Raw genomic sequence first — 27,944 nt, forward strand, 5'->3', positions numbered from 1 at the left:
GGAAGGACCTGTTTCCCCAGACAAAAGATAGTTGACAAAGGGCTAGCAAACACAACGAGAGTTTGACAGGTCAAGACAGAATAAGGAGGGAAATAACTTCTACAGAGAGAAGTCCTCTAAACTGGTTTAATATTATGATAGACTCCCTGGATGAGGGAGGAAATGGAGCGAGAAACGGTGGGAGAGAAAGATGGTGGTAGTGCAGGTGATGAGGGCGGGGTTGAGACGACACTGAACGTGTGACTTACACAAACACAGAGCCGCACAACCGTGAGCCTGACAAACCCCCTGAGAGGAGAGAGAATGGGAGAGAAACCACGACACTAACCCTGGACTACACACACTGACAGAACAGGGAAAATGTATGAAATGTGTTGCTTTCTGTGACGGAAAGGGCCAATGATTATATCACTGGATTGTTAAGGTTTCTTTCTTAAGGTCTGAGGCACACACACACACAGAGGGAGAGAGGTAAGATGACTACACTGTGTGTTTACTTTGTCTATGTGATTGTTTTATAATTTGTCTGAACTAGATCTTGGTTCCATTACTGTATTTACGCGATAGAGAGCGATTGTGCGTGTTCCTCTGAGTGTGTGTCATTGTGCTTTACTTGGTTGGAAAAATGCAGCCGGACAAGTTAAGTAATCACTGCACTGACACACAGGTGGTTCGGGAGATTTAGTTTCCTTGTGTAACTGGGAGACACATTTTCATAGTTGGCCTGCAGTAAAACGGTAGTAATGTGTTAATGCCAAACCAGGCAGAAGCCCCAGATGCTGTGCCACATAGGTGTACAGATGTGCATTGGTCCTGCAACGTGATGCTTCATATGAGGTTGTGCCCTTTTGTGAAGCTTGGGCATATAATTTTGCATTCACAGCTACAATGAGCTGTGTATGTGAGAGTGAAACGGGGAGGGAAGCTTGAGAGAGCAGAATAGAGAGACTTGACAGGACAAAGAGACAATTTGATTCCTTTAAGTTAGTACAATTGGTTTCCTTAAAGTTAGTACAATTGGTTTCCTTTAAGTTAGTACAATTTCTGAATAAATTGGAGGTGACTGGGTGTGTGTCTATGATAATCACAAGTTGTATTAGAGTCTAGGCACACCTCAGATTGATTGTGAGAATTCCTGAGGGTACTTGCTAGGTTCCTGCAAGGGGAAACATCTGTCTCGTGTGTCTTTCGGGGGAGTGGTTGGGATAAAACAGAAGTCCAATTTCAGTTGGACTTTGTGTACACCTGACGAATAAAGTGATCATAATCTCAATCTTAATTCACATCACAGGATCTCATCTAGTTAGTCCACTATAAACAAAGGATTTGAAACTCACTATTACTGGCCATCATGTGAGGATGATGTTCTTCATCATTCATGTGATTCATCCGTTCTTGTGTTTTAATGTTTAAGCGGGTTATGTGTGTAAGTGTGACCTTTCATCATGGGAAAAAAATAAACAGAGGATGTGTTAGGTGAATATTCCTCTCCCAGGCACTGAACTGTCTGCCACTGAAACCTTGTTTTTAACCTGATTGAATATCATCTCTTGACATACAGTACCAGTCAAACGTTTGGACACACCTACTCATTCAAGGTTTTGAATTTATTTGTACTATTTTCTACTTTATAGAATAAAAGTGAAGACACCAAACTATGAAATAACACATATGGAATCATGTAGTAACCAAAAAACTGTTAAACAAATCAAAATATATTTTATATTTGAGATTCTTCTAAGTAGCCTCCCTTTGCCTTGATGATAGCTTTGCACACGCTAGGCATTCTCTCAACCCGCTTCATGAGGAATGTTTTTCCAACAGTTTTGAAGGGGTTCCCACATGCTGAGCACTTGTTGGCTGCTTTTCCTTCACTCTGCGGTCCAACTCATCCCAAACCATCTCAATTGGGTTGAGGTCGGGTGATTGTGGAGGCTAGGATTTCTGATGCAGCACTCCATCACTCTCTTTCTTGGTTAAATAGCCCTTACACAGCCTGGAGGTGTGTTGGGTCATTGTCCTGTTGAAAAACAAATGATAGTCCCTCTAAGTGCAAACCAGATGGGATGATGTATTGCTGCAGAATGCTGTGGTAGCCATGCTGGTTAAGTGTGCCTTGTATTCTAAATAAATCACTGACAGTGTCATCAGCAAAGCACCATCACATCTCCTCCTCCATGCTTCATGGTGGGAACCACACATGCGTAGATAATCAGTTCACCTACTCTGCTTCTCACAGAAACACAGAGGTTAGAACCAAATATCTCAAAGAACTGATTTTCCACTGGTCTAATGTCCATTGCTCGCGTTTCTTGGCCCAAGCAAGTCTCTTCTTCTTTTTGGTGTCCTTTAGTAGTGGTTTCTTTGCAGAAATTCAACCATGAAGGCCTGATTCACGCAGTCTCCTCTGAATAGTTGATGTTGAGATGTGTCTGTTACTTGAACTTTGTGAAGCATTTATTTGGGCTGCAATCTGAGGTGCAGTTAACTCTATTGAACTTGTCCTCTGCAGCAGAGGTAACTCTGGGTCTTCCTTTCCTGTGGCGGTCCTCATGAGAGACAGTTTCCTCATAACGCAAGATGGTTTTTGCGACTGCACTTAAAAATAAAAAAATTCACCTTTATTTAACCAGATAGGCTAGTTGAGAACATGTTCTCATTTGCAACTTTGACCTGGCCAAGATAAAGCAAAGCAGTTTGACACATATAACAACACAGAGTTACACATGAAATAAACAAACATACAATCAATAATACAGTTGAAAATCTATATACAGCATGTGCAAATGTGGTAGGATAAGAGAGGTAAGGCAATAAATAGGCCCTGGTGGCAAAGTAATTACAATATGGCAATTAAACACTGGAATGTTAAGACGTGCAGAAGATGAATGTGCAAGTTGAGATACTGGGGTACAAAGGAGCAAGATAAATAAATAAATACAGTATGGAGATGAGGTAGATTGGATGGGCTATTTACAGATGAGCTATGTACAGGTGCAGTGATCTGTGAGCTGCTCTGACAGCTGATGCTTAAAGCTAGTGAGGGAGGTAAGAGTCTCCAGCTTCAGAGATTTTTGCAGTTCGTTCCAGTCATTGGCAGCAGAGAACTGGAAGGAGATGCGGCCAAAGGAAGAATTGGCGGGGGGTGACCAGTGAGATATACCTGCTGGAGCGCGTGCTACGGGTGGGTGCTGCTATGGTGACCAGTGAGCTTGAAGAAACTTTCAAAGTTCTTGATCTTTTCTGGATTGACTGACCTTCATGTCTTAAAGTGATGATGGACTGTTGTTCTTGAAGCTGGTTGAGAGAATGCCAAGGGTGTGCAAAGCTGTCATCAAGGCAAAGGGTGGCTACATTGAAGAATCTCAAATATAAAATATATTTTGATTTGTTTAACACTTTTTTGTGTTCTTTCATAATTTTGATGTCTTCACTATTATTCTACAATGTAGAAAATAGTCAAATAAAGACAAACCCTTGAATGAGTAGGTGTCCAAACTTTTGACTGGTACTGTACAATGTTGTAACCTACAAGGCCTCATGTTTTACCCACTTTGCCTTGCTTTGTTGTTAGAATGTCTTCAATGTCAGAAGCAGACTCCCGCTGTCAACCAGGAGACACCATCTGTAGTAAGTGTTACACACACACACACACACACACACACACACACACACACACACACACACACACACACACACACACACACACACACACACACACACACACACACACACACACACACACACACACACACACACACACACACACACACACACACACACACACACACACACACACAGTTATCTCTCTTCGTTGTCTTAATGCTCACATCTGTTCCTCAGATATCAGTGTGTACGAGCAAGAAGTGATCATCGTGCCCATCCTCCTATTGGCTAGCTTCCTGGTCGTGCTGGTCTTCATCATTCTGCTACGGTACTGTCCTGAGAAGGTGGACCGCATCCGACCACAGAACACTGTGGCCACGTCCAGATCACAGCGCTCCAGAAGACAACTGCACGGCATTGATGGTGAGTGTGTGTGTGTATGTGTGTATGTGTATTTGTGCTCAAGGATGTGACTTTGAAAGACTGTTTTCATAGTGAAACACTGTAGGTAATTCGAGGTAATGAGTGTGTATGTTTCTGTCTATGTCAACAACATAGGCGCTTATTCTATTTGCACAGGCTAGTAATGAACAGAATCAAGCCTGTTATTATAATGTAGCTATCTACTTCTAAACGTCAGGTAATAACCTCTTCCTCTCTCTTCCCTCTCTGTCCTCTCTCTATTCATCCTCCCCTCCCACTCCACAGCTCCCCTGGGTATCAACCCCCTGGAACATGAGACTATTTCTCTCGATGCCCCCTCCTACTCTACCTTCTCCCCAACTCACTCCCACCCCTCCTCAAACTGTCTCTCCTCTGTGAGGACTCCCTCTCTCCCCCCTATCCCCCCACCCAAGACCTTTACCCCATCCTCCCCGTCCAGCCCCCCACCCCAGTCCTTCACAACTTCCTTCACCCCTATGGTCCAGCCCAGGGAGCTGCCTCGCCAGAGGCTGCCAGAGTCCTTCAACCTAGTGGCCTCGCTGCCCGCAGCCTTCTCCCTGCGCTCTGACAAGGCTGTCTCTCTCTACAGGGCCCGCATGGACAACAGGAACGCTGTGCTCCGAGTGCTCAACGGTGAGAGGAGTGGGAGGAGATGAAAAACAGCTACTACTGAAACAAGCTATTTAATAATGGTTTATAAGCAGTGTATTAGCATACCAAAGTGGTGATATAGTCAGAACTACTTTAGGGTTAGGGTAAGGGTTAAAGTTAGGGTTGACATTAGTGTAAGGTAGAATTTGTGGTCAAAGCATGTTACTTCAATATTTTCCAGCCTGGTCAAGAAGTGAGGAAACAGCCACTGTAAAGAGCCATTGAATGGGGGCACAGCGTCATTAGGCAGTTTCTTCCCTAGTTTCAATAGGTGTGGCTCGTGCTTGTGGATTGTTAGACAATCACCACCATAATTGCAGCAACTGTTTACTTTGTAAAACTGGTCTCTCTACAACCTGTTTCTCTGACCTCCCTTTCAGAAATGTAATTACCAACTGGTACAGCAAATCTGCTTCAAGGCTTTGAGATAAAGACAAAATATGTTCAGCCATAGCAGTTGTTTATCAAAGGCTTGGGAAGGCCGTTTTCGCACAGCATGTTGGCAGGCAATTTCATCTTCCTCTCCTCCTCCTATCCCTCAGACTCTGCGAGCGCCACAGAGAGGCACAACTTCCTGGGCTTTGCTTCCTTCTTGTCCCAGCTGGGGCCACACCCCTTCCTGCCGGAGCTCCTGGGCGTGGTCTCTCTGCGTGTGCCCCTAGTTACCGTTGTTGAGGAGCTAGAGAACAGAGATCTGCTCAGCTTCCTGTGGCGGTGCAGACAGGTAGGAACCACATTACCGATGAGACATTGTCTCTACTAGCCCATTATTTATAGTAAAATTAGGAGCTGTTTGTGATAAGGATGTTTTGCGGTATAAATTGATTCTCTTTGTGTGTTATGTAAGGATGGTGTGGGCGGGGAACCTCCATGTGAGATCACAGAGAGACGTATATTTACCATGGCCAAACAGGTAGCCTCTGCTCTGGTGAGTAGACTATGGTAATATGTTGGCTTAATGTGTTTCTGTCACAGAAATCAACATGTTTAAACCATGAACCTGCCCCATTTACAAAACATGAACCTGCCCCATCATCAAAGCATGAACCTGCCCCATGTTCAAACCAAACCATGAACATTTTCCACAGTGGCTTCCTGTGCTTATGTATTTTCCACAGTGGCTTCCTGTGCTTATGTATTTTCCACAGTGGCTTCCTGTGCTTATGTATTTTCCACAGTGGGTTCCTGTGCTTATGTATTTTCCACAGTGGCTTCCTGTGCTTATGTATTTTCCACAGTGGCTTCCTGTGCTTATGTATTTTCCACAGTGGGTTCCTGTGCTTATGTATTTTCCACAGTGGCTTCCTGTGCTTATGTATTTTCCACAGTGGCTTCCTGTGCTTATGTATTTTCCACAGTGGCTTCCTGTGCTTATGTATTTTCCACAGTGGCTTCCTGTGCTTATGTATTTTCCATGATTTTCTGTGCTTATGTCTTTTCCACAGTGGGTTCCTGTGCTTATGTATTTTCCACAGTGGGTGCCTGTGCTTATGTATTTTCCACAGTGGGTGCCTGTGCTTATGTATTTTCCACAGTGGCTTCATGTGCTTATGTATTTTCCACAGTGGCTTCCTGTGCTTATGTATTTTCTTTTTCTGCATTGATTTGGTCAGCTGAATTCCATGGTATGTTTGCTGTATGTCAGTGTACTGCACCTGTCCTGTGTATTCTGTACAGAAGAGGGAAAGGAAACAAGAGGACGAAGTCACTGTGGACTTTAGAGACTAATTGAATGAAAGGGAATAATTTACAAATGTTGAGATATGACACTGTCCCACAGCTTTAACCTCTGACCTTTGACCTCACGTTATCCCCTGTCATCCAATCAGGAGTTCCTCCACAGCCGAGACCTTCTTCATGGCAACGTCCGTGCTCACAGCGTACTGGTTAGCCGGGAGCTGACGGCCAAGCTGTGGGGACTGGGCGGGGTCTACACGAGGAATACCCAGGGAGCTACTCAGACTGAAGTTCCTGGCATGAAGAAATGGCAGGCCCCCGAGCTATTGGCTAGGAGGCCTGCCAATCACAGCAGTGACGTGTGAGTTACCCTACTTGGTCTATGCTGACATTTCAATCAATTTTCAAGATATGCAAAATACACTGATACATGTTTGTCTTTCTCTCACTAGCTGGTCGTTTGGCATCTTGTTGTTTGAAATGGCAACCTTGGGTGAGTTACATGAAATCTATTCTTCTGACTTTGAGTGCCCCTTTTGGCCAATGATACACATAACAACCACTCTCATTTATTCTGATATAATCTCTTTCTCTGAGCTACAATCTCTAATTTGTGTCATTAACCTTTCCTTCTCTCCCCTCTTTCTCTCTTTCTCCCTCTCTCAGGTGATGCTCCGTTTTCAGATATCTCCGTCAACGAGCTTCTACAGTTTCACCAGAGAGGGAAAACACTGAGAAAGCCAGCCAACTGCTCCAACTCACTGTAACTATCCATTATACATCACTATTATTACTGCGTTATTGCCAGGAGAGGGGGCTTCTTTAGACTGATACCAAAGAGATAGATAGAGGACTCTAGTTCCTAAAAGCCTGTTTTAGTATGGGCAGCACCATTGAGGAATTTCACAATTTTGAAGTAGTCAACTGGGTGGGACTTCCTATGGGTTAAGGAAGGGTCACGTAATTCCATCCAGGTGATCAGGAGGGATCGGCCAATGAAATATACTTATGAGCAGGGGAAAGGCGGTACGGCGTCCTGACAAAATAAATAGTTGGGGTACACCGTACCGGTAAAACATCAATGAGCATATTGCAATATTTAAAACAAAATGTAATAAAAATGTAGGCTCTTCCACCTCTTTTTATCATTAACGAATGTCAGAGGCATGACGAATGAGGGAAACTGACTTGGAAATGGGTGGTATTGCCAAAATGTGATGTGGTTCGACGAGATCACAAACATTTGGCAAGGCAGAGATAAGTGTCCGACACCGAGATGAGAACAGACAGCAGTGGAAGCATAAGTTCTTGCCTTATGTCATTACACTTTGTGGTGTTGTGTAACAGATTCACGTGCCTGGATAGCCTAGTAAAGGAGCCCTTTGAAGGGATTGTTTGACAATCAGATGAAAACATCATGACAGGTTGTGTTCATGCCACAATAAAAGGTAATACATTGTAAAAGTTCATTGACACATTTTGACGACTAGATCCACAGAGATCCTATTAAATGAATAGGGATTCTATATGTAAGTAATGATTAAGCACATAAAAGGATTTATGCATGCACTAATAGGAGGTCCCGTACCAGGAAGAAATTAATTCTACTTTCATCTGTGCTTGTGAGCAAACATTCCATAACTGCAGGTGGCAGTAAATCCCAAACCTTGGCTTTATACTTATTCAAACAACACACTCCAGGTGGCAGTAAATCCCAAACCTTGGCGTTATACTTGTTCAAACAACACACTCCAGGTGGCAGTAAATCCCAAACCTTGGCTTTATACTTGTTCAAACAACACACTCCAGGTGGCAGTAAATCCCAAACCTTGGCTTTATACTTGTTCAAACAACACACTCCAGGTGGCAGTAAATCCCAAACCTTGGCTTTATACTTGTTCAGACAACACACTCCAGGTGGCAGTGTGCACCCTTTCAGTTGGTTTACCAACTCATAAAAGACGCCATAATGGGACAGACAGATACAATGTTCTTTATCCTCTGTCTTTATAACTGAGATATACCTCTATTCACTCTTAACCACGCCCACCCTTCTCACAGGTACTCCATCATCAAGGCCTGCTGCCAATGGAAGGAGCAGGATCGCGCCACATTGGCTGAGGTTGACCGCAAGCTCCAGTCAGGAGAGAAGAGTGCCAACGACAAAGTACTCAAGGTGCCTGAGCCAATCAACATCGAGCAGTACCTGCAAGAGGCTGGATATGGGGAGTCCAACAGTTACACTGTTTTCTGAGTGGCGGCTGTGCCGTCCAACGAAATGCACTGTGCCGAGGGACGACGGTGGATGTTTATATATGTATACCTCCATTCATTCCAGAAAGATATTAATTTCCTTCTGCCCTTTTTGTCTTTGTACCATAGACTTAAGATAGTTGAACAGGCACAATCGTTGAGTCAACTTTGTCGTTGATTGTTTGTAGTTGATCGTGTATACCAGTAGAGGCTGCTGAGGGGAGGACGGCTCATAATAATGGCCAGAATGGAGGGAATGGAATGGTATCAACTTCATGTGTTTGATACCATTCCATTCACTCAATTCCAGCTGTTCCACTCCATTCCTGTCATTATTATGAGCCGTCCTCCCCTCAGCAGGCTCCACTGATGTACACTACTGTTCAAAAGTTTGGGGTCACGAAGAAACGTCCCCTTGTTTTCCATGAAAACATACATAAAATGAGTTGCAAAATGAATAGGAATTATAGTCAAGACTTTGACAAGGTTATAAATAATAATTCATTTTTTATGATTTTTAAAATGTATTTATGAAGCCCTTCTTACATCAGCTTATGTCACAAAGTGCTGTACAGAAATCCAGTCTAAAACCCCAAACAGAAAGCAATGCAGGTGTAGAAGCATGGTGGCTAGGAAAAACTCCCTAGAAAGGCCAGAACCTAGGAAGTAACCTAGAGAGGAACCAGGCTATGAGGGGTGGCCAGTCCTCTTCTGGCTGTGCCGGGTGGAGATTATAACAGAACATGGCCAAGATGTTCAAATGTTTGTAGATGACCAGCAGGGTCAGATAATAATAATCACAGTGGTTGTATTGCAACAGGTCAGCACCTCAGGAGTAAATGTCAGTTGGCTTTTCATAGCCGATCATTCAGAGTATCTCTACTGCACCTGCTGTCTCTAGAGAGTTTATAATAGCAGGTCTGGGACAAGGTAGCAGGTCCGGTGAACAGGTCAGGGTTCCATAGCCGCAGGCAGAACAGTTGAAACTGGAGCAGCAGCACGGCCAGATGGACTGGGGACAGCAAGGAGTCATCAGGCCAGGTAGTTGTGTCCTTCAAACTTTGCTTTTGTCAAAGAATCCTTCATTTGCAGCCTTGCAGACCTTTGGCATTCTAGTTGTCAATTTGTTGAGGCAATCTGAAAAGATTTTACCCTATGCTCCCTGAAGCACCTCCCACAACTTGGATTGGCTTCATGGGCACTTCTTATGTACCATACGGTCAAGCTGCTCCCACAACAGCTCAATAGGGTTGAGATCCGGTGACTATGCAGGCCACTCCATTATCGACAGAATACCAGCTGACTGCTTCTTCCCTAAATAGTTATTGCATAGTTTGGAGGGTCTTTGGGTCATTGTCCTGTTGTAGGAGGAAATTGGCTCCAATTAAGCACCGTTCACAGGGTATGGCATGGCGTTGCAAAATGGAGTGATAGTCTTCCTTCTTCAAGATCCCTTTTACCCTGTAAAACTCTCCTACTGTACCACAATCAAAGCACCCCCAGACCATCACATTCCCTCCACCATGCTTGACAGATGGCATCAAGCACTCCTCCAGCATCTTTACATGTTTTCTGCATCTCACAAATGTTCTTCTTTGTGATCCGAACACCTCAAACTTAGATTTGTCCACCTCAAACTTAGACTTTTTTCCAATCTTCCTCTGTCCAGTGTTCTTTTGCCCATCTTAATGGCTAGTCTGAGATATTACTTTTTCTTTGCAACTCTGTTTAGAAGGCCAGCATCCCGGAGTCGCCTCTTCACTGTTGACGTTGAGACTGGTGTTTTGCGGGTACTATTTAATGAAGCTGCCAGTTGAGGACTTGTGATGCGTCTGTTTCTCAAACTAGACACTCTAATGTACTTGTCCTCTTGCTCATTTTTTTGCACCGGGGCCTCCCACTCCTCTTTATATTCTGGTTAGAACCAGTATGTGCTGTTCTGTGAAGGGAGCAGTTCACAGCGTTGTATGAGATCTTCAGTTTCTTGGCAATTTCTCGCATGGAATAACCTTCATTTCTCAGAACAAGAATAGACTGACGAGTTTCAGAAGACAGTTTTTTTATCTGGCCATTTTAAGCCTGTAAACAAACCCACAAATGCTGATGCTCCCGATACTCAACTAGTCTAAAGAAAGCCAGTTGTATTGCTTATTTAATCAGAACAACAGTTTTCAGCTGTGCTAACATAATTGCAAAAGGGTTCAATTAGCCTTTTAAAAGGATAAACTTGGATCAGCTACCACAACGTGCCATTGGAACACAGGAGTGATGGTTGCTGATAATGGGCCTATGTACACCTATGTACGCCTATGTAGATATTCCACTAGAAATCAGCCGTTTCCATCTACAATAGTCATTTACAATATTAACAATGTCTACACTGTATTTCTGATCAATTTGATGTTTTTTTAATGGACAAAAAATGTTTTTCTTTAAAAAACAAGGACATTTCTAAGTGACCCCAAACTTTTGAACGGTAGTGTATATACTGTATATCAGGGATGGGCAACTCCAGTCCTCAGGGGCCTGATTGGTGCCACACGTGTGTCCTAGCCCAGCTAACGTATCTGACTCTAATAATCAACCAATCAGGATCTTCAGTTTAGAATACATTAAGTTTAATCACCTGCGTTTGCTAGGGATGGGGAAAAGTGACACCACTCCGGCTCCCGAGGACTTGAGTTGCCCATCACTGCTGTTTATGAAGGTGTACAAATCTTGTCTTCAAAATTATTGTGTAATAGGAGTAATAATATATGACTAGAATTCATTCTTTTTGTTGTGATTTGAGGGACTGAAAGAACACATGGGTGGAGACACCAGGCTTCATTAGAGGTTTATAAGGTGTTTATAAGTTGTTTTGTGACACTTCATTTATCATTTTAAGTCCAAAAATGTATGTAGCAACTAATGATTCTAGCTTTAAATACGCCTGTCTCATAAGTAGGACCAGAGTTGAATTCTCCTGACCACGTAAGGTGAACAGGAAACACTCAGGACCCTGGTTGCACCTCCAGTTTGTTCTGGTCAGGTCATATGATCATGAAACCTCCCGGAAGAGGAAGCAAAATCTCACTCACTCCTTTTTTTCTGGTTCATAAACAATCAATGAAATTAAGAAGACCAGACTCAGCCGTTAATGCCATGGTGCCACCCCTTAAGCAGACCGGAACTGTGACAATGTTTTGTTCTATGGTAAATGAGTGGGATAAATGAGTGGGCTATTTGGTACAAGCTATATGGAAGGTCAGAGTTCAGTGGTTGATGTTCTACTGTAAATGAGCACATCGGAAGTCACGTCATTTGCACACTCTCCACAATGTGAATCAAGATAGAAGTTTATCAATGTCAATTAAAACTGTTCACAGTGATGCTTTTTCTCATCTGAATTGGTCAGGAGTACTCTGTTCCAGTGATGCTTTTTCTCATCTGAATTGGTCAGCAGTACTCTGTTCCAGTGATGCTTTTTCTCATCTGAATTGGTCAGCAGTACTCTGTTCACAGTGATGCTTTTTCTCATCTGAATTGGTCAGCAGTACTCTGTTCACAGTGATGCTTTTTCTCATCTGAATTGGTCAGGATGTAATGTAATTGGTCAGGATGGATGTAATGACTCTGTTGTCATTTTGTTCTACTTCTACTTAATGCTTTTCTACAAGCCAGGTGTTACAGGAGTTTGGCCTTGAATGATTGTATCATTGCACAGTGAGAACCCTACAAGTCATTGAAATGCCACTATCGAGTCAAGGCTAATTATACTGAACAAAAACAGTTCATATGAGGAAATTAGTCAATATAAGTAAATTCATTAGGCCCTAATTTATGGATCTTAATTGACAAGGAATAAAGATATGCATTTATTGGTTACAGATACCTTTTAAAAAATGGGCCTGACAATGGGCCTCAGGATCTCATTGCTGTATATTTGTGCATTCAAATTGCCAATCGATAAAATGCAATTGTGTTTGTTGTTCATAGTTTATGCTCATACCATAACCCCACCGCCACCATGGAACAGTCTGTTCACAATGCAAACTGCTCGCCTACAGCGACATTGGAGGCTGTTTATGGCAGAGCAATTGACATTATTTGCTAACAGCTCTGGTGGACATTCCTGCTGAGATGTCTGTGGCCTTCTGTTGTGTGACAGAACTGCACCTTTTGGAGTTGCCAGCACAAGGCAAACCTGGGTAACGACCGTGATGTTTAATCAGCTTCTTGATATGCCACACCTGTCAGGTGGATGGATTATCTTGGCAAAGGAGAAATGCTCATTAACAGGGATATAAACAAATTTGTGTACAACATTTGAGAGAAATAAGCTTTTTGTGCATACAGAACATTTCTGGGATCTTTTATTTCAGCTCATGAAACATGGGACCAAGATTTTACATGTTGTGTTTGTATTTTTGTTCAGTGTAGTATCAGTCCCAGAGGGCTGAAACATTTCTAGTTTTCATCCTATCCTAATAAGGGACTGGTTCAGACCTGGGACAACAGGTGAGTGCAATTAACTACCAAGTAGAAACAAAAAACAGAAGTGTTTCAGCCCTCCAGGACCAGAGTTAAAGAGCCCTGACAGTCTGTAGCAGCCATATACAAACAGCACTCAGAGCTAAAGAGCATAGTTCCAGTAACAGGTGTTTATTGGTAGTACTGCATACACAGAGTATCTCCCCTCTCAGGACAAATAACCATATTCAGGTAGTTCAGTCAGTTACTAATACTCACTACATCCCCCTCCATGAAAAACTTCCACACCAAAATAATAACTTTGATTGTAGTACAAAAGATCAAAGCTGTAAAACAGTCATATCTGGTGAAATAAAAAAATGATTTGTTAAAGCTCTTCAATGTCCTTTCATACACTTGATTAGAGCCTGGCATCTACATTAACATTACAAATCCACTTTGTAAAAAGAAAAGTGAAATGGACCATTTCCAATAATAACACTATGGTTATAGCACCGTTGAAATGTAGAAAAAGGCAACTTGAACTGTCCTAGCTAGCTAGCCACGGTTACTGTAGGTGACCACGTTTGAACTGTCCTAGCTAGCTAGCCACGGTTACTGTAGGTGACCACGTTTGAACTGTCCTAGCTAGCTAGCCACGGTTACTGTAGGTGACCACGTTTGAACTGTCCTAGCTAGCTAGCCACGGTTACTGTAGGTGACCACGTTTGAACTGTCCTAGCTAGCTAGCCACGGTTACTGTAGGTGACCACGTTTGAACTGTCCTAGCTAGCTAGCCACGGTTACTGTAGGTGACCACGTTTGAACTGTCCTAGCTAGCTAGCCACGGTTACTGTAGGTGACCACGTTTGCAGTGTCACATGAGTATGTATATGTTTCTACTGACAGACACACACACACATGAACTCACCCATGCTTTGTCAGTTTACCTCACAAACATGAACTCTAAAGACAGACTATCTAATGCTCATGCTCACCTCTCACTCATAACAGATTTCTTGCACAATCAATGTCCAGTAAAGTCAAAGCATATTCTAATTATTTCCCCTCTTACCTATATTTAACCCCCTTCTCTTCATCTAGTCTCTAAAATGATTGATGTTTATGATAAAAATCAACCCCCATTTTCCCCTCTCTTTCAGTCTTGGTCTCAGGCTTGAATGTCACTAATACAAGTCTTTAGTGTAGGTCCCAGTTTCAAGTTCATTGAAACCCCTTTTCCTCCTCCCTCCCCCGTCAGTCTCGTAGGCTGTTGATGAAGGCACAGATCTTGAGGGCGGGCCCTAGTTTGATGTTCATGGTGGAGATTAGGTGTTCTTCTCTGAGTAGCAGCAGGGCCTGTCCGTCAATCTCCTGTGACAGGAACTGGGCAGCCAGGTCCTCACAACCTGGGAGGGGAGGAGAGAGAGTGAATACGCTATGAAAAGGGACTGCTCACTAGCAATGAACATCAACCTAAAATACACTTTGGTGTGGGTTATGGACAAACCAGAACTCTTGGTTTCTTTGATCTAAATCAGGGTTACCTAAACTGGGTCCTGGGGCCCCCCTGGATGCACATTTAGGTTTTTGCCCAAGCACTTCGAAGCTGATTCAAATAAGCAACTCATCATCTCAGGCTTGAACGTTTGAATCAGCTGTGTAGTGCTAGGGAAAACACAAAACGTGCCCCCAGGACCCAGTTTGGGAAACCCTGATCTAATTGACCAGTTGGCCATGGGTTCCATTTTTACAGATTCCCCTACTATGAAGACTCTTAATTCATTGTTTACTTCATTGACTGTTAATGAATGAGTACTGACCTTGTAGTGAAGAGATGAACCTGCAGACCTCCTCCACACCCCAATGGGCGGGGCTCCCAGACAGGAAGTTGGCCTCATCCAATGGGAGGCTGCCTTGAGCTGAGTCATCCAAATGGGGAACACAGTGGGCGGGCCTAGGGCAGGAGAGGGAGGAGCTAGGGGAGAGTGATGGGGAATCTTCCTCCTCCTCCTCTCCGTCACAGCTGGACACATCCTCTGAGCGACTGGACTCAGAACGACACTAAAGCCAATCATAGAAAGAGCGTCATACATGTAGGCCTGCAGTTTAAATATGGTACTGGAACTTACAATCAATCAATCAATCAATCAATCAATGAATGAATGTATGTATGTATGTTATACATACACACTGAAGAAAACTATAAACACATCATGCAACAATTTAATTGATTTTACTGAGTTAAGAGTTCATATGAGGAAATCAGTCAACTGAAATAACTTCATTAGGTCCTCATCTATGGATTCCCTACTGGGAGAACAGATAAGCATCTTTTGGCCAATGATAGCAACAACAACAAAGCAATGTCCTCGGGATCTCAACACTGTATTTTTGTGAATTCAAATTGTCATCAATAAAATGCAATTGTGTTTATTGTCCGTAGCTTATGCCTGCCCATACCATAACCCCAACATGGGGCACTCTGTTCACAATGTTGACATCAGCTGACCACTCAACATACTGCCAAATTCTCTAAAACAAAGTTGGAGGCGGTTTATGGTACATAAATAAATATTAAATTATCTGGAAACAGTTCTGGTGGACATTTCTGCAATCAGCATGCCAATTGCACGCTCCCTCAAAACTTGTGACGTCTATTGTGTTGTGTGACAAAACAAAACATTTTAGAGTGGCCTTTTATTGTCCCCAGCACAAAGTGCACCTGTGTAATGATAATGCTGTTTAATCAGCTTCTTGACATGCCACACCTGTCAGGTGGATGGATTATCTTGACATGGGAGAAATGCTCACTAACAGGAATATAAACAAATGTGTGCAAAAAAATTGAGAGAAATATGCTTTTTGAGGGTATGGAAAGTCTCTGGGATCTTTTATTTCAGCTCATGAAACATGGGACCAACACTTTACATGTTGTGTTTATATTTGTGTTCAGTATAGTATGCTTACTTACTTCATCATGTTCTTCTATCTGGTGTGTTTCAGTTCTACCTTTTTAGTTTTAGTATTACATTGTTATTGATTACTGCAGTGTTGGTTAGAGCTGGTTGGAAACTATTTTCACTGTACTTGTGTATGTGACATTCAAACTTGAAACAGGAGCAGAGTAAACAACAACAACATTTCTATTTCATGGATCATTACCTCCTTGACAGGCAAATGTCTGCCGGCTATTTTAGCGCAGGCGATCTCCGAGCTACTCCTGCGAGGACCCCTGCGTCTGACGATGTTATCTGGGGGAACGGGAGGACCAGGCGGCCGTGCAGAAGCTCGCCCCCTACTGACCTGGAAGTGATGACTGCAGCTCACATTGTATCTGGAGGAGAGTGGACAAAGCACAAGGAGTCAATAGTGTTGGCTGCACCCAGGACAAAAATGTGATATCAACAGTGCTGACTTTAAAGTGTAGACCTGTTCTGGTCAGAGAGGTGTGTGATATAGTGAGAAGACAGGTGAGGTGGCTAGGGTACCTCTTAGCGCAGGTCTTGGAGCAGAACCTTTTGGAGCCCCTGAACTGGCTGGCTGGAGCCAAGCTCTCACAGTACTCGCACTTCAACACTGGTGAGGAGAGAGTCAGACTGTTAGTACAGAGATGACTATGGGTCAGAGGAGGCTGGTGGGAGGAGTTATAGGAGGACGGGCTCATTGTAATGGCTGGAATGGAATTAATGGAACGTTGTCAAACACATTACAATGATTCCATCCTCTATAGCTCATCCCACCAGCCTCCTATGCTAGGGATGACAACTACTGTACAGAATCAAGCTATAGTACTGCAACCTCTCACAGACAACTGGATAAGAGGCAGAATCAAATCAAAATAAAGGCTGGTGCATTAGTCAGCTGGTATGGAGTGTATTCTTTAAGGAAGGTAGAAAATATACCACCCACTAACCTGCAGGGCCTCCATTGTCAGCCTGCTGAACACCAATGGCTAGAGGCTCCTTCACTGGCCCAGTCACCTGTCAATCAATGTCAGGTTTGGGTGTTAGAGAAGAATATGTTCTGGCACTAAAGCAAAGTTCTGTGCAAACAAAACCACATCTCCTCTCCTGATCCATGGTAAGCAGGTAGCTAGGTGCTAGCCAGGTATCTGAACTCACAGGGAAAGGCTCAGCTCCCTCCTGGATGACAAAACCCTCTATGAGGTGGGTGAGGACCTGAGGTTTGACCACCGCCTGGGGCAGAGGGGCTCTGTCTCCCTGACCCCCTACTCCCCGAGACAGGGGCAGAGGCAGAGACAGGGTGGGGGGAGAGGAGAAGGCTGGCAACACTTTAGGAGCTGGAGAAAAGGAGAGAGAGGAAGTGAGGGAACCAGGGTAGAAAAGAGTGTGGGTGAAATGTCAGAGTTTTTACACTATTAATTAAAAAAACAAACATGAATTTATCAAATATGAATCTAAGTTTTACAACTTAACCTTAAATCCTTGTATCAAGCGATCGCCAACCTTAGATAGGATTCAACTAGACAATAACATACATTATGTCTTCAGACATCTTACCTGAGTCCAACGTGGGGGCGGGAGATAGAGGAGGGGCAGAATCTCTCATTGGTGGACAGAAAAGTTGGGAAGGTTCGACTGCCATCTCATTGGTTGCATCAGTTTCCGACTTCCTCTTCAATGAGCCAATTGCAGGCTTTGCCTGATGCAACAGGAAGAGACACGTTTTGATTAACACACACACACACACACACACACACACACACACACACACACACACACACACACACACACACACACACACACACACACACACACACACACACACACACACACACACACACACACACACACACACACACACACAATTTTAGTATCTAAGAAGGTTACCGTGGTGTTCCCTCCAGTAGAGGCTATAGCGGTGCCGTTGTCCTGGGGGCAGCAGCTTCGGGCCTGTGCCAAAGCCTGGGAGTTTCCTACTGAGCCCTGCCTAGCTCCCACCAGCTGGACTGGGACATGGGGTGGGTGATGGCCCCCCGTGTTGGGCGGAGCCGGGAGGATAGGTGGAGGGTGGCGTGGGGGAAGCTGGACAGGTAAGCGGTGACCCTGTGAGGTTTTGGGCTGTATGTGCACAGGGCCAGAGCTGTGGCTCACCTTGTCCAAGTTAGTGTTGGACTGCTGCAGTGGCTGCACCACCAAGGTCTGGGTGTTGACGTTAGCTTTGGGGGCGACTGAACCTATGGGGTAGCCCTGGGAGGAAGTAGGAATGTTGGAGGTGGGGACTAGGATGTGCGTTACCGTGGCAGCAGGGGTAACTGCGGTTACCGCCCGGGCCTGACAAAGGCCTGAGGGGGAGATGAGGAGCTGGGAGAGAGGGAGCGTGGGAGAGGGGGAGGAGGAGGCAGGAACTGAGCTGGCAGCGGTTGGGGCCATATTCAGCTGGTTTCCAGTCTTGACATTTATACTGGGGAGAGCAGTGGGATGAGTGTAGCTAGTCAGTTTGTTGGCCATATGTTGCTGTTGCTGCTGGGTGTTCTGAGAGAACTGCTGCTGTTGCTGCTGAGAATGCTGTTGTTGTTGTTGACTAAAAGAATAGTTGGCTGATAGAGGGAGAGAGAGAGAGTTTAAAGCATGTTTAAAGTTGGAATAAGAGAGACAGTTCTTTGCATCTTAGTGGCACACAAATTGATAAAGAATTGCGTCTGCATATTGGAGGCAAAGATAAGTCCTTTCACCTGCGTCTCTCCTGTCTGGAAACTCGGTCTTCACTGCGGCCACTCTGGGAGTGGAGATACAGTGGAGAGCCAGGTTCTGCACCTGATAGAGTTAGTACAGGGAGAGAGAAAATAAGGCAAACAATTAGAAACAATATTATCTGTGCAAAATCTTAATTACAGACAAATGTTGACTGAAAACAAATTGCTTCTCACAACAGGAAGTGGTTACTACCTGGTCATTGTCAGATTGGGCATTGGAGGTGGGATGGACTTCCTGTTGCTGCTGTTGTTGCTGAGGCTGTTGCTGCGCAACTGTCGCCACAGCAGCCGTTGCTGTGCCACCAGGCATGAAGATGAGCTGGGAGGCTGCGAGGGGTGCCCTGAGGGAGCGGTTGACCTGTGGGCTCATAGGTCAGAGGTTATTGAATATAAAGAGGCTCCTTCTCAATTGACAAAAAAGGTATTCTCCTCGTTCAACTCACTCTCAGGTACATCTGGCCCTGCCCGGCTGAGTTCCCACCCAGCAGCACTGATTGGCTGAGAGCTGATGATGTCACTGACGTGGCAGGGCCGAGGGGGCGGGTATTGGTCATGGTCCCTCCCCCAGAGGTGGTGCTCAGATTGACCTGTGACAAGAGGGAAAATGTTGACGCTGCCATATGTCAGGAATCTCAAAGAAAGAAGCTAAGAAACTGCAATTAAGGATAACAGCGCTTGCCATGTTTTATTTGAAATATTGACTGTGAAACTTACAGTGGTGGTTGCTTGGGAGACACTGTGGTTGGGAGAGTTGGACTGGCGACTAGCAGCGAGGGTGGCCTGAGAGAGAAACACAAAATGAAAGAGGTCAAGAGAAAGTAAAAACTGAACGTTGTGGCAGTGCATTCCTCTGCTTAGTGTTATTGTGGGATAACTAACCTGCTATGTAAGGGATAACTAATGACGGGTGATGCGTTCTATGGAAAATAATGAATGACATGGAAGGTGTGTTCCACGATGCGTTAGTGAAGTGGAACTGACCTTCCACGGGGTTGCATTATTTTCCAGAGAACACAAAGTCCTAAGTTGATTATCCCTTTTATACCATGGCTATAATTTAACACATTTACTGCTAGACATGTGTTAATTTGCCGGTAGAAATGTGTTCAACATCCACTGAAGTAGCTAGCAAGTTTACTAGATAGCTACAGTTGTCTTAGTAAACAAACAAACTTGCTAGTTTAGCTAACCAAAACATCATGCCTAGCTTGCTACTGTGAACATCGAATTCAACAATACCAATGCTTTCAATTCAACTTTTGCTTTCAAAAGCAGCTCAAACAGAACATGCAAGAATGAACTACAGCCATTGAATTCTACAGTGTGTTATAGGGAAATAATGCATGCTCTAGAATGTCATTCAAGCCAATCAGAAACAAGTATTCAACAATGCCATGGTATAATAGTGTTATTACCTGTTATTACCTGCTACTGTGTTATTAGCTGTTACCCATTAGTCTTATTACCTGTTGTGCTACCTGTTATTGTGTTATTACCTGTTATTATTGTGTTATTACCTGTTCTGTTACCTTTCATTGTGTTATTAGCTGTTGTGCTACCCGTTATTATTGTGTTATTACCTGTTGCACGGCAGCCAGGTTGTGAAGCTGCTGGGCACTGTTGATTTGCTGCTGCAGCATTAGCTGCTGGAAGTACTGGGCTGCGTTCGGCTGTCTCTGCAGCGCCTGAAGGGCCTAGAGAGTACAAATCACCACCATCATCATCCTCAACATCATATTCATTAAGATTAACATCACTTCATTGTTCAAATACACACAAGGTCTAAAGGAAATTTGACTTCCGCTTTTAACCCAACCACTACGAAAGACACACATACAGGTATTTTCTGGAGAGGTGCGGGGGGCTGCGACACTGGGTGCCCGGGGAGCTGTTGTTGTGGGGGAGTTAAGTGCCTTGCTCCAGGGCACAACTGCAGGCAATTGCATCTAGGATTTTATACCAGCAACCCTCCAGTATGCACATGCTCTTCTTGACTGGCCATTCCTAGGCAAGGCTAGTCGTTCAACATTCAGTGCAGACAGTCACCCTGTTATCAAAGATAATGATTCATGCAGCAGGCTTTTTAAAATAAAATCACCTGCACAGCTTGCCTCTCATACAGAGACATGTGGGCTATCTGGGGAGGGCGGGTGTTCCCAGCAGATGGAGCATTCCCATTGGTAGAGCCTGTGTTCTGGTCATCACCTGCATCCATGCTCTCTGCACAAAACACAAATGTCAATCAAATCATGCACTAATTTCTTACAGTACTGTCAAATCATTATTTTTCTTTCTTATATTAACATATATACCATAACAATTGCAAAGTAATTGTATAACCTAGAAATCTATATTCTCAGTATCACACATTTGACCTCAATAGACCCCTACCTAGTTAACACGTTCTAATCTAGTCTATAAATTAACTGGCCATAACTGCTAAAGCTATATCTTGCTGTATGTTTTTGCAGTTGCTATTTTTAGCTAGCGAATGCAATGGGTGAAATTGTCATTAGCGGTAGGAGGCTGGCTGGCTGTCAACAACATGATCGATGACCGAGGGATGCAGCCAGAAGGGAACAAGGACGGACAAAAAGTTGCTCTTCCAAACGTTTAAAACGTTAAAATAGACATTCAAAATTAAGGACTGCCAAATGCGTTTTGATATTAGCTAGTTATATAATTTACTTTCAATGACTGGCAATGTTGAATTAGAACAAAAACTAGGCGAGATCATTGCAGCAACAGTGCATATATGGCTAACGTTAGCATAGCTAGCTAGAGCTAGATAATAAGTTAACCGCAAGACTTTGTGAAATCTCTCTTACCTCAACCTCCTGGACCTTTATTTGTACTTTTTTAATATAAAATCCAGCTTTTATCCGTAAACGTTTTACGCAATTTGCTTTTGGAAGGAATCTTTGGTGATATTTTTCAGATTATTGTTTGAAGCAAACAACGGTGAGGCAGATGAAAAAAATCCCGCCCCCTCTCTTTCTTTACCATTCCTTTCCGGCGCCAAAAATTACGTCATTGAGATGCATCAGAGACAGAACAGTAGGCCAATCCAATTATTGCAAGAACTGCGAGCTCTTTAAATTTTAGGTGTCCAAATACATTAGAAAATGTGGTAGTAATCTTGCTAAAACCAGAAGAGCTGAGAAGGAAAAGGTGATCATTAAGATAACGTCCCTTTCTCAGAGGTCCCCAGCAGGCCTCTCAGGGGGGAGAAGATGGAACTGATTGAGTTACAAAATTAACTGGATAATATATATAGATTCAAAGCAGAAGGAGCCTTTATTAGATCTAGGAAAACATGGATTGAGGAGGGAGAACAGAATTCATCCCATTTCTTTAGACTTGAGATATTTCACTCTACAAATAACACTATCCATAAGTTAAACATTGATGGTGTTATTACAGATTACAGAAGTAGCTCCCTTCCTATTTGAAGTCTTTTTTTAGAGAGTATTAAAAACAATGTTCTCCCTCCTACAATGACTCAGGGGTTAATAACACTGATACCTAAGCCTAAAAAAGAAGTGCTGCTCATCAATAACTGGCATCCAATTTGTCTTCTTAATAATGATTATAAGATATTAGGCTTGCCACTTGCAAAAATAATAAAATAAGTCCTGGATGCAATCATTGATGAAACACAGTCTGGTTTTATGAGGAACAGACATATTTCTAACAATATCAGTGCCATGTTCTGACCTTAGTTCTTTTCTGGACAGAAAGGGACCCTGGGCACAGGCTGGAGAATATCGCCGCCCCAAGGCTGAGCTGGAGGCAGCGAAAGCCGAGAGGCGGTGGTATGAGGAGGCAGCGTGGCTGGAAGCCCGAGAGGCAATCCCAAACATTTCTTGGGGGGAGGCACACAGGGAGTGTGTCGAAGTCAGGTAGGAGACCTGCGCCAACTCCCCGTGCTTACCGTGGAGAGAGAGGGACCGGGCAGGCACCGTGTTATGCCGTGAGGCGCACGGTGTCCCCGGTGTGCAGGCATAACCCGGTGCGGTACGTAGCAGCGCCTCGTATCGGGCTGGCTAGAGTGGGCATCGAGCCAGGTGCCATGAAGCCGGCTCAGCATAGCTGGTCTCCAGTGTGTCTCCTCGGGCCGGGGTACATGGCACCAGCCCTACCCATGGTGTCCCCGGTTCGTCAGCACAGCCCAGTGCGGGCTATTCCACCTCACCGCACTGGCCTGGCTATGGGGAGCATTCAGCCAGGTAGGGTTGGGCAGGCTCGGTGCTCGAGAGCTCCAGTGCGCCTTCACGGTCCGGTCTATTCGGTGCCACCTCCACGCACCAGCCCTCTGGTGGCAGCCCCCTGCACCAGGCTGTCTCTCCATCCCCTTCCTACAGGTGCTCCCGCCTGCTCAGCGCTGTCAGAGTCTTCCTCCTGCCCAGCGCTGCCAGAGTCTCCCGTCTGTCCGGAGCTGCCGGAGTCTCCCGTCTGTCCGGAGCTGCCGGAGTCTCCCGTCTGTCCGGAGCTGCCGGAGTCTCCCGTCTGTCCGGAGCTGCCGGAGTCTCCCGTCTGTCCGGAGCTGCCAGAGTCTCCTGTCTGTTCTGAGCTCCCGGACTCTCCCGTTTGTCCGGAGCTGCCGGAGTCTCCCGTCTGTCCGGAGCTGCCGGGGCCATCAGTCAGCCAGGAGCTGCTGGGCTCGCCGGCGCTGCCGGAATCGCCCTTCACGCCGGAACTGCCGGAGTCTCCCACCTGTCCGGTGCTGCCGGAATCTCCCATCCATTCTGGACCTGTGGCTTGGGTCCCCAGTCCGAGGTCGGCGGTAAGGGTCGCCGCGTTAAAGAGGCCACGGAGGCGGGTAAAGAGACGGAGAAGGACTATGGTGGAGTGGGGCCCACGTCCCGCGCCAGAGCCGCCACCGCGGACAGACACCCACCTAGACCCTCCCCTATAGGTTTAGGTTTTGCGGCCGGAGTCCGCACCTTTGGGGGGGGGGTACTGTCATGTTCTGACCTTAGTTCTTTTATTATGTCTTTGTTTTAGTATGGTCAGAGCGTGAGTTGGGTGGGTTGTCTATGTTCATTTTTTTTTTTTACAATTTGCTATTTCTGTGTTTGGCCTGGTATGGTTCTCAATCAGAGGCAGCTGTCAATCGTTGTCCCTGATTGAGAACCATATTTAGGTAGCCTAGTTTCACTTTTGAGTTGTGGGTGATTATTTTCCGTGATAGTGTTTGTTACCACACGGGACCGTTTCATTTGTTTCACTTTGTTATTTTGTATTTTTGTAGTGTTCAGTTTGTCTTATTGAAATGGACACTTACGACGCTGCAAATTGGTCCGACCTCTCTTACTCCTCATCAGAGGAAGTCGACGAACGTTACAATCAGACTAGTATTAGACATACATGACTACTCAGACCTAATAACCGAGGACAGCTTCATATTATTTTTTATATTTTTATAAAGGATTTGACATAGTAGAGCATGGGTGTCAAACTCTGGCCCGTGGGCCAAATTTGGCCCGCGGGGTAATTATATTTGGCCCGCGAGACAATACCAAATTACTACTAGAGCTGGCCCGCCGGTATTATACAGCGCATTCACCACTAATACTACGAATCCCATAATGCTCTGCTGTTTTCGCGCGCCAATCAGGACAGGACCCAGAAACGCTCTCTCCTCTGTGACAGTAGTCATAGCAACATAGACGCTACAACTGTCAGCGAGCTAACCCTTCCCAAAAATGGCGAAAAGAAAGGCAGAAAACAGGAGCTTTCTGGACAAGTGGGAGGCAGAATATCTGTTTACATATGTAAAAGACAAACCTGTTTGTCTTGTTTGTGGAGTCAACGTGGCTGTAAGTAAGGAGTACAACATTAGACGACACTATGAAACGAAACACCATGACAAATACAAGGACCTGGACATGACTCAAAGGAGCCAGAAAGTAGAGGAGATGAAAAGAAGTTTGGTTTCACAACAGAATATGTTTGAAAAAGCCACATCACGAAGCGAGGCTACTGTAAAGGCTAGTTATATAGTGGCAGCAGAGATCGCAAAATCAGCCCGGCCCTTTAATGAGGGAGAGTTCATGAAAAAGTGCATGATGAAGGTTTGTGACCTCGTATGCCCAGAGAAAAAACAAGCATTTTCAAACGCGAGCCTGAGCAGGAACACAGTAGCTGATCGCACATGTGATCTTGCCACCAATCTGTATGACCAGCTGATGGAAAATATTTTGTTGCTTTCTCCCTCGCTGTGGATGAGAGCTGCGACGCATCTGATACTGCTCAGCTGTCAGTCTTCATCCGTGGAGTGGACTCAAATCTGTGTGTTACGGAGGAGCTATTAGGATTCAAATCAATGCATGGCACAACCACAGGAAAGGAAATCTTTGAGGAGGTTTCCAAATGTGTAACTGAAATAAAGCTGCCGTGGGATAAACTCGTTGGATTAACGACAGATGGTGCGCCAGCGATGTGCGGTAAAAAGAGTGGACTGGTGGGCATGGTTCGGGAGAAGATGCGGGAAGAGAACTGTGCAGATGAGCTAACTGTTTACCACTGCATCATATATCAGGAAGCACTGTGTGCCAAAGCCCTAAAGATGGAACATGTTATGACCACAGTAACACAGGTAGTTAACTTTATAAGAGCCAAAGGTCTAAATCACCGCCAGTTTAAATCTTTTCTGGAGGAGTGTGGTTCGGAATACGCAGACGTGCCGTATCACACAGAGGTGAGATGGCTAAGCAGAGGAAAAGTACTGAACAGATGTTTCGAGCTGCGTGAGGAAATATGTCAATTCCTGGAAACCAAAGGGAAGGATACAGCAGAGCTCCGGGAGCAAAAGTTCCTGTGTGAGCTGGCCTTTCTCTGTGACATCTCGAGCCATCTCGATGCGCTGAACCTGCAGCTTCAGGGGCGGGGGCGCATCATCACAGACATGTACGCTGCAGTGAGGGCCTTCAAAACTAAACTGTGCCTGTGGGAGAATCAGATGCTGCAAGGAAGTCCTTGCCATTTTCCCTGCTGCCAATCCATAAAAGCGCAGATCTCTACCGCCGTGTTCCCATGCGCACAGTTTGCTGAAAAACTCAGTGTTCTCGCCGCTGAGTTTCGCCGGCGATTTGCCGACTTCGATGCCCAGAAATGCAAGTTTGAACTTCTTAGTAATCCCTTCGCAGTTGATGTGGAAAATGCACCAACCAACATCCAAATGGAGCTGATTGAACTCCAGTGCAACGACACGCTGAAGTCAAGTTTCCACGGTTCATCCCTGACACAATGCCTCAGCACCGCACCCAAGCTGCTCAGATGCTCTCCATGTTCGGTAGCACTTATCTATGCGAGCAACTTTTCTCCTCGATGAAGATGACCAAAACAACTCACAGGAGACGTCTGACTGATGAACATCTTCACTCGATACTGAGGATTTCTTCAGCTCAGAGCTTGAGCCCAGATATTGATGAACTACAATCCAAGAAGAGATGCCAGGTATCTGGCTTGGGCACATCAGATTAGACCAGTGTGCAATAATTAACGTTTTCTTTATGCACTTTTTCTTGCTACAAGGCATGGGCTTGAATGGTTGATTGATTTATTATCATTTTATTTGTAAAATTATTAGCCAGTGGAAAAAGTTTATTTTGGTATTTAAATCAGAAGGCTGCAAATAGAAAAGAGGCATACAATTTTTATTCAAATTTTATTTATTTAATAAATGAATGCCATTGATGTGTTTTTTCATTTGAAATTCGATTTTGCATCTCTCCACTATTAAGTTATATATTGTATGGTAATAAGCGATGCTTGTTCCATATTCAATGTTAAAGCAAAACTTGTTTGGGTCCATATTAAAAGGTTAATTTGTTCAATGTTGGCCCGTGACTTTGTTCAGGTTTTACATTTTGGCCCACTGGGTATTTGAGTTTGACACCCCTGTAGTAGAGCATCAGTTCCTCTTCCACTCCCTTGAGACTTAGCTTTGGGGATTTTTTCTGTAAGGCTATTAAGACTCTACAGAGGGACTTATCTTTAAAAGGAAGAGTCCTAATAACCAAGGCTGAAGGTATCTCTAGACTAACATATGGCATTCTATCTTCATATCATGACGGTAAAATAAGCAAAGAGATAGTTGAAAAGCATCTGGTCTTTCTGTGGAGAAACCGTACCCATTACATTAGGAAAACTGTAGTAATGAACACTTATGAGAATGGTGGGCTGAATTTTCTGGACTTTACTACCTTAAATAATACTTCTTAAGATTAATTGGATAAAACAATTCCTAAGAAGACCCACTTCTATGTCTTCTCTACTTTTGGTGGCCTTAACTTCATGTTGGTTTGCAATTTTAATATTGGCAAAGTTCCAGTGAAACTTTCTGCTTTTCATCGCCAGGTTTTCTTGTCATGGTCCTTAATTTATAAGCATAATTTTTCTCCACACAGATATTATATATGGAATAATCAGAATATATTGTATAAAAATAGTTATTTGTTTTTAGAATATTGGTTCTGAATTAATATCCTATTGGTGAGCCAACTGGTAAATGCAGAGGGTCTTTTACTCAGTTATAAAGGATTCTTATCACTTTACAAGGTCCCTATAACACCTAAAGATTTTCCAATTGTTTTAGATGCCATTCCCTAAGGTGTTGCTTTATTATTCAGGAACATGTCAAGATCTGACCCTCAGAACCTTCCTTCTATTAACCCTGTTGACTCATCAGTAGGAAAGATGTGTTTCTCTTTTGGTCCCTTCAACAACAGAGCGATACGAACCTTGTTTCAGCAGGATGTTGTATCAGCAGGATGTTGTTTCAGCAGGATGTTGTTTCAGCAGGATGTTGTTTCAGCAGGATGTTGTTTCAGCAGGATGTTGTTTCAGCGTGATGTTGTTTCAGCAGGATGTTGTTTCAGCAGGATGTTGTTTCAGCAGGATGTTGTTTCAGCAGGATGTTGTTTCAGCAGGATGTTGTTTCAGCAGGATGTTGTTTCAGCAGGATGTTGTATCTATCTACACCTTATGTCATGCCTTATTGGAATGGATTTATTGATAATATCTGTTGGAAAAAAGTTTGGATGTTGCCACACACAAACCTAATTGTTAACAAAATGAAGGAAGTTTCCTTTAAAATTATTCATAAATATTATCCTGCCAAACACTATATGAAGAA

General features: G+C 44.2%; 2 protein-coding genes across 2 annotated transcripts; one reads left to right on the plus strand and one right to left on the minus strand.

Annotated features, from left to right (window-relative positions):
• Window positions 1–75: 75 nt before the first annotated feature.
• styk1b (serine/threonine/tyrosine kinase 1b) lies at window positions 76–8,945 on the plus strand. Its single transcript, XM_046302700.1, has 10 exons — window positions 76–471; window positions 3,575–3,630; window positions 3,844–4,029; window positions 4,315–4,683; window positions 5,244–5,425; window positions 5,549–5,629; window positions 6,531–6,739; window positions 6,831–6,871; window positions 7,045–7,141; window positions 8,440–8,945. Exons 2-10 carry the CDS (start codon window positions 3,576–3,578, stop codon window positions 8,630–8,632), a joined length of 1,413 nt encoding a protein of 470 aa, XP_046158656.1. The 5' UTR covers window positions 76–471; window position 3,575; the 3' UTR covers window positions 8,633–8,945.
• Window positions 8,946–13,254: 4,309 nt separating this feature from the next.
• Window positions 13,255–21,820, minus strand: LOC123998119 (polyhomeotic-like protein 1). The gene is made up of 15 exons (XM_046303050.1): window positions 21,631–21,820; window positions 20,901–21,022; window positions 20,383–20,496; window positions 19,517–19,582; window positions 19,246–19,389; window positions 18,996–19,160; window positions 18,782–18,863; window positions 17,937–18,646; window positions 17,607–17,748; window positions 17,208–17,386; window positions 17,000–17,066; window positions 16,575–16,662; window positions 16,249–16,420; window positions 14,907–15,147; window positions 13,255–14,492 (listed from the first exon to the last, which is right to left on the minus strand). The coding sequence occupies exons 2-15, from the start codon at window positions 21,015–21,017 to the stop codon at window positions 14,341–14,343; spliced, it is 2,439 nt and encodes an 812-aa protein (XP_046159006.1). The 5' UTR covers window positions 21,018–21,022; window positions 21,631–21,820; the 3' UTR covers window positions 13,255–14,340.
• Between the last annotated feature and the right edge of the window lie 6,124 nt (window positions 21,821–27,944).

The sequence above is a fragment of the Oncorhynchus gorbuscha genome, linkage group LG15 (assembly GCF_021184085.1).
Source record: "Oncorhynchus gorbuscha isolate QuinsamMale2020 ecotype Even-year linkage group LG15, OgorEven_v1.0, whole genome shotgun sequence".
In the NCBI taxonomy this organism is placed as follows: Eukaryota; Metazoa; Chordata; class Actinopteri; order Salmoniformes; family Salmonidae; genus Oncorhynchus; species Oncorhynchus gorbuscha.

Excerpts from the sequence above, each read along its gene's own strand:
- LOC123998119 (XM_046303050.1), bottom strand. The coding sequence starts at position 21,017 with ATGGATGCAGGTGATGACCAGAACACAGGCTCTACCAATGGGAATGCT. Across the intron at positions 19,390-19,516 it reads TCTCCCAAGCAACCACCACT|GTCAATCTGAGCACCACCTC; the intron begins GTAAGTTTCACA and ends CTCTTGTCACAG. Across the intron at positions 16,663-16,999 it reads TGACAATGGAGGCCCTGCAG|TGTTGAAGTGCGAGTACTGT; the intron begins GTTAGTGGGTGG and ends TCTCCTCACCAG.
- styk1b (XM_046302700.1), top strand. The coding sequence starts at position 3,576 with ATGTCTTCAATGTCAGAAGCAGACTCCCGCTGTCAACCAGGAGACACC. Across the intron at positions 5,426-5,548 it reads TCCTGTGGCGGTGCAGACAG|GATGGTGTGGGCGGGGAACC; the intron begins GTAGGAACCACA and ends GTGTTATGTAAG. Across the intron at positions 6,740-6,830 it reads GCCAATCACAGCAGTGACGT|CTGGTCGTTTGGCATCTTGT; the intron begins GTGAGTTACCCT and ends TTCTCTCACTAG.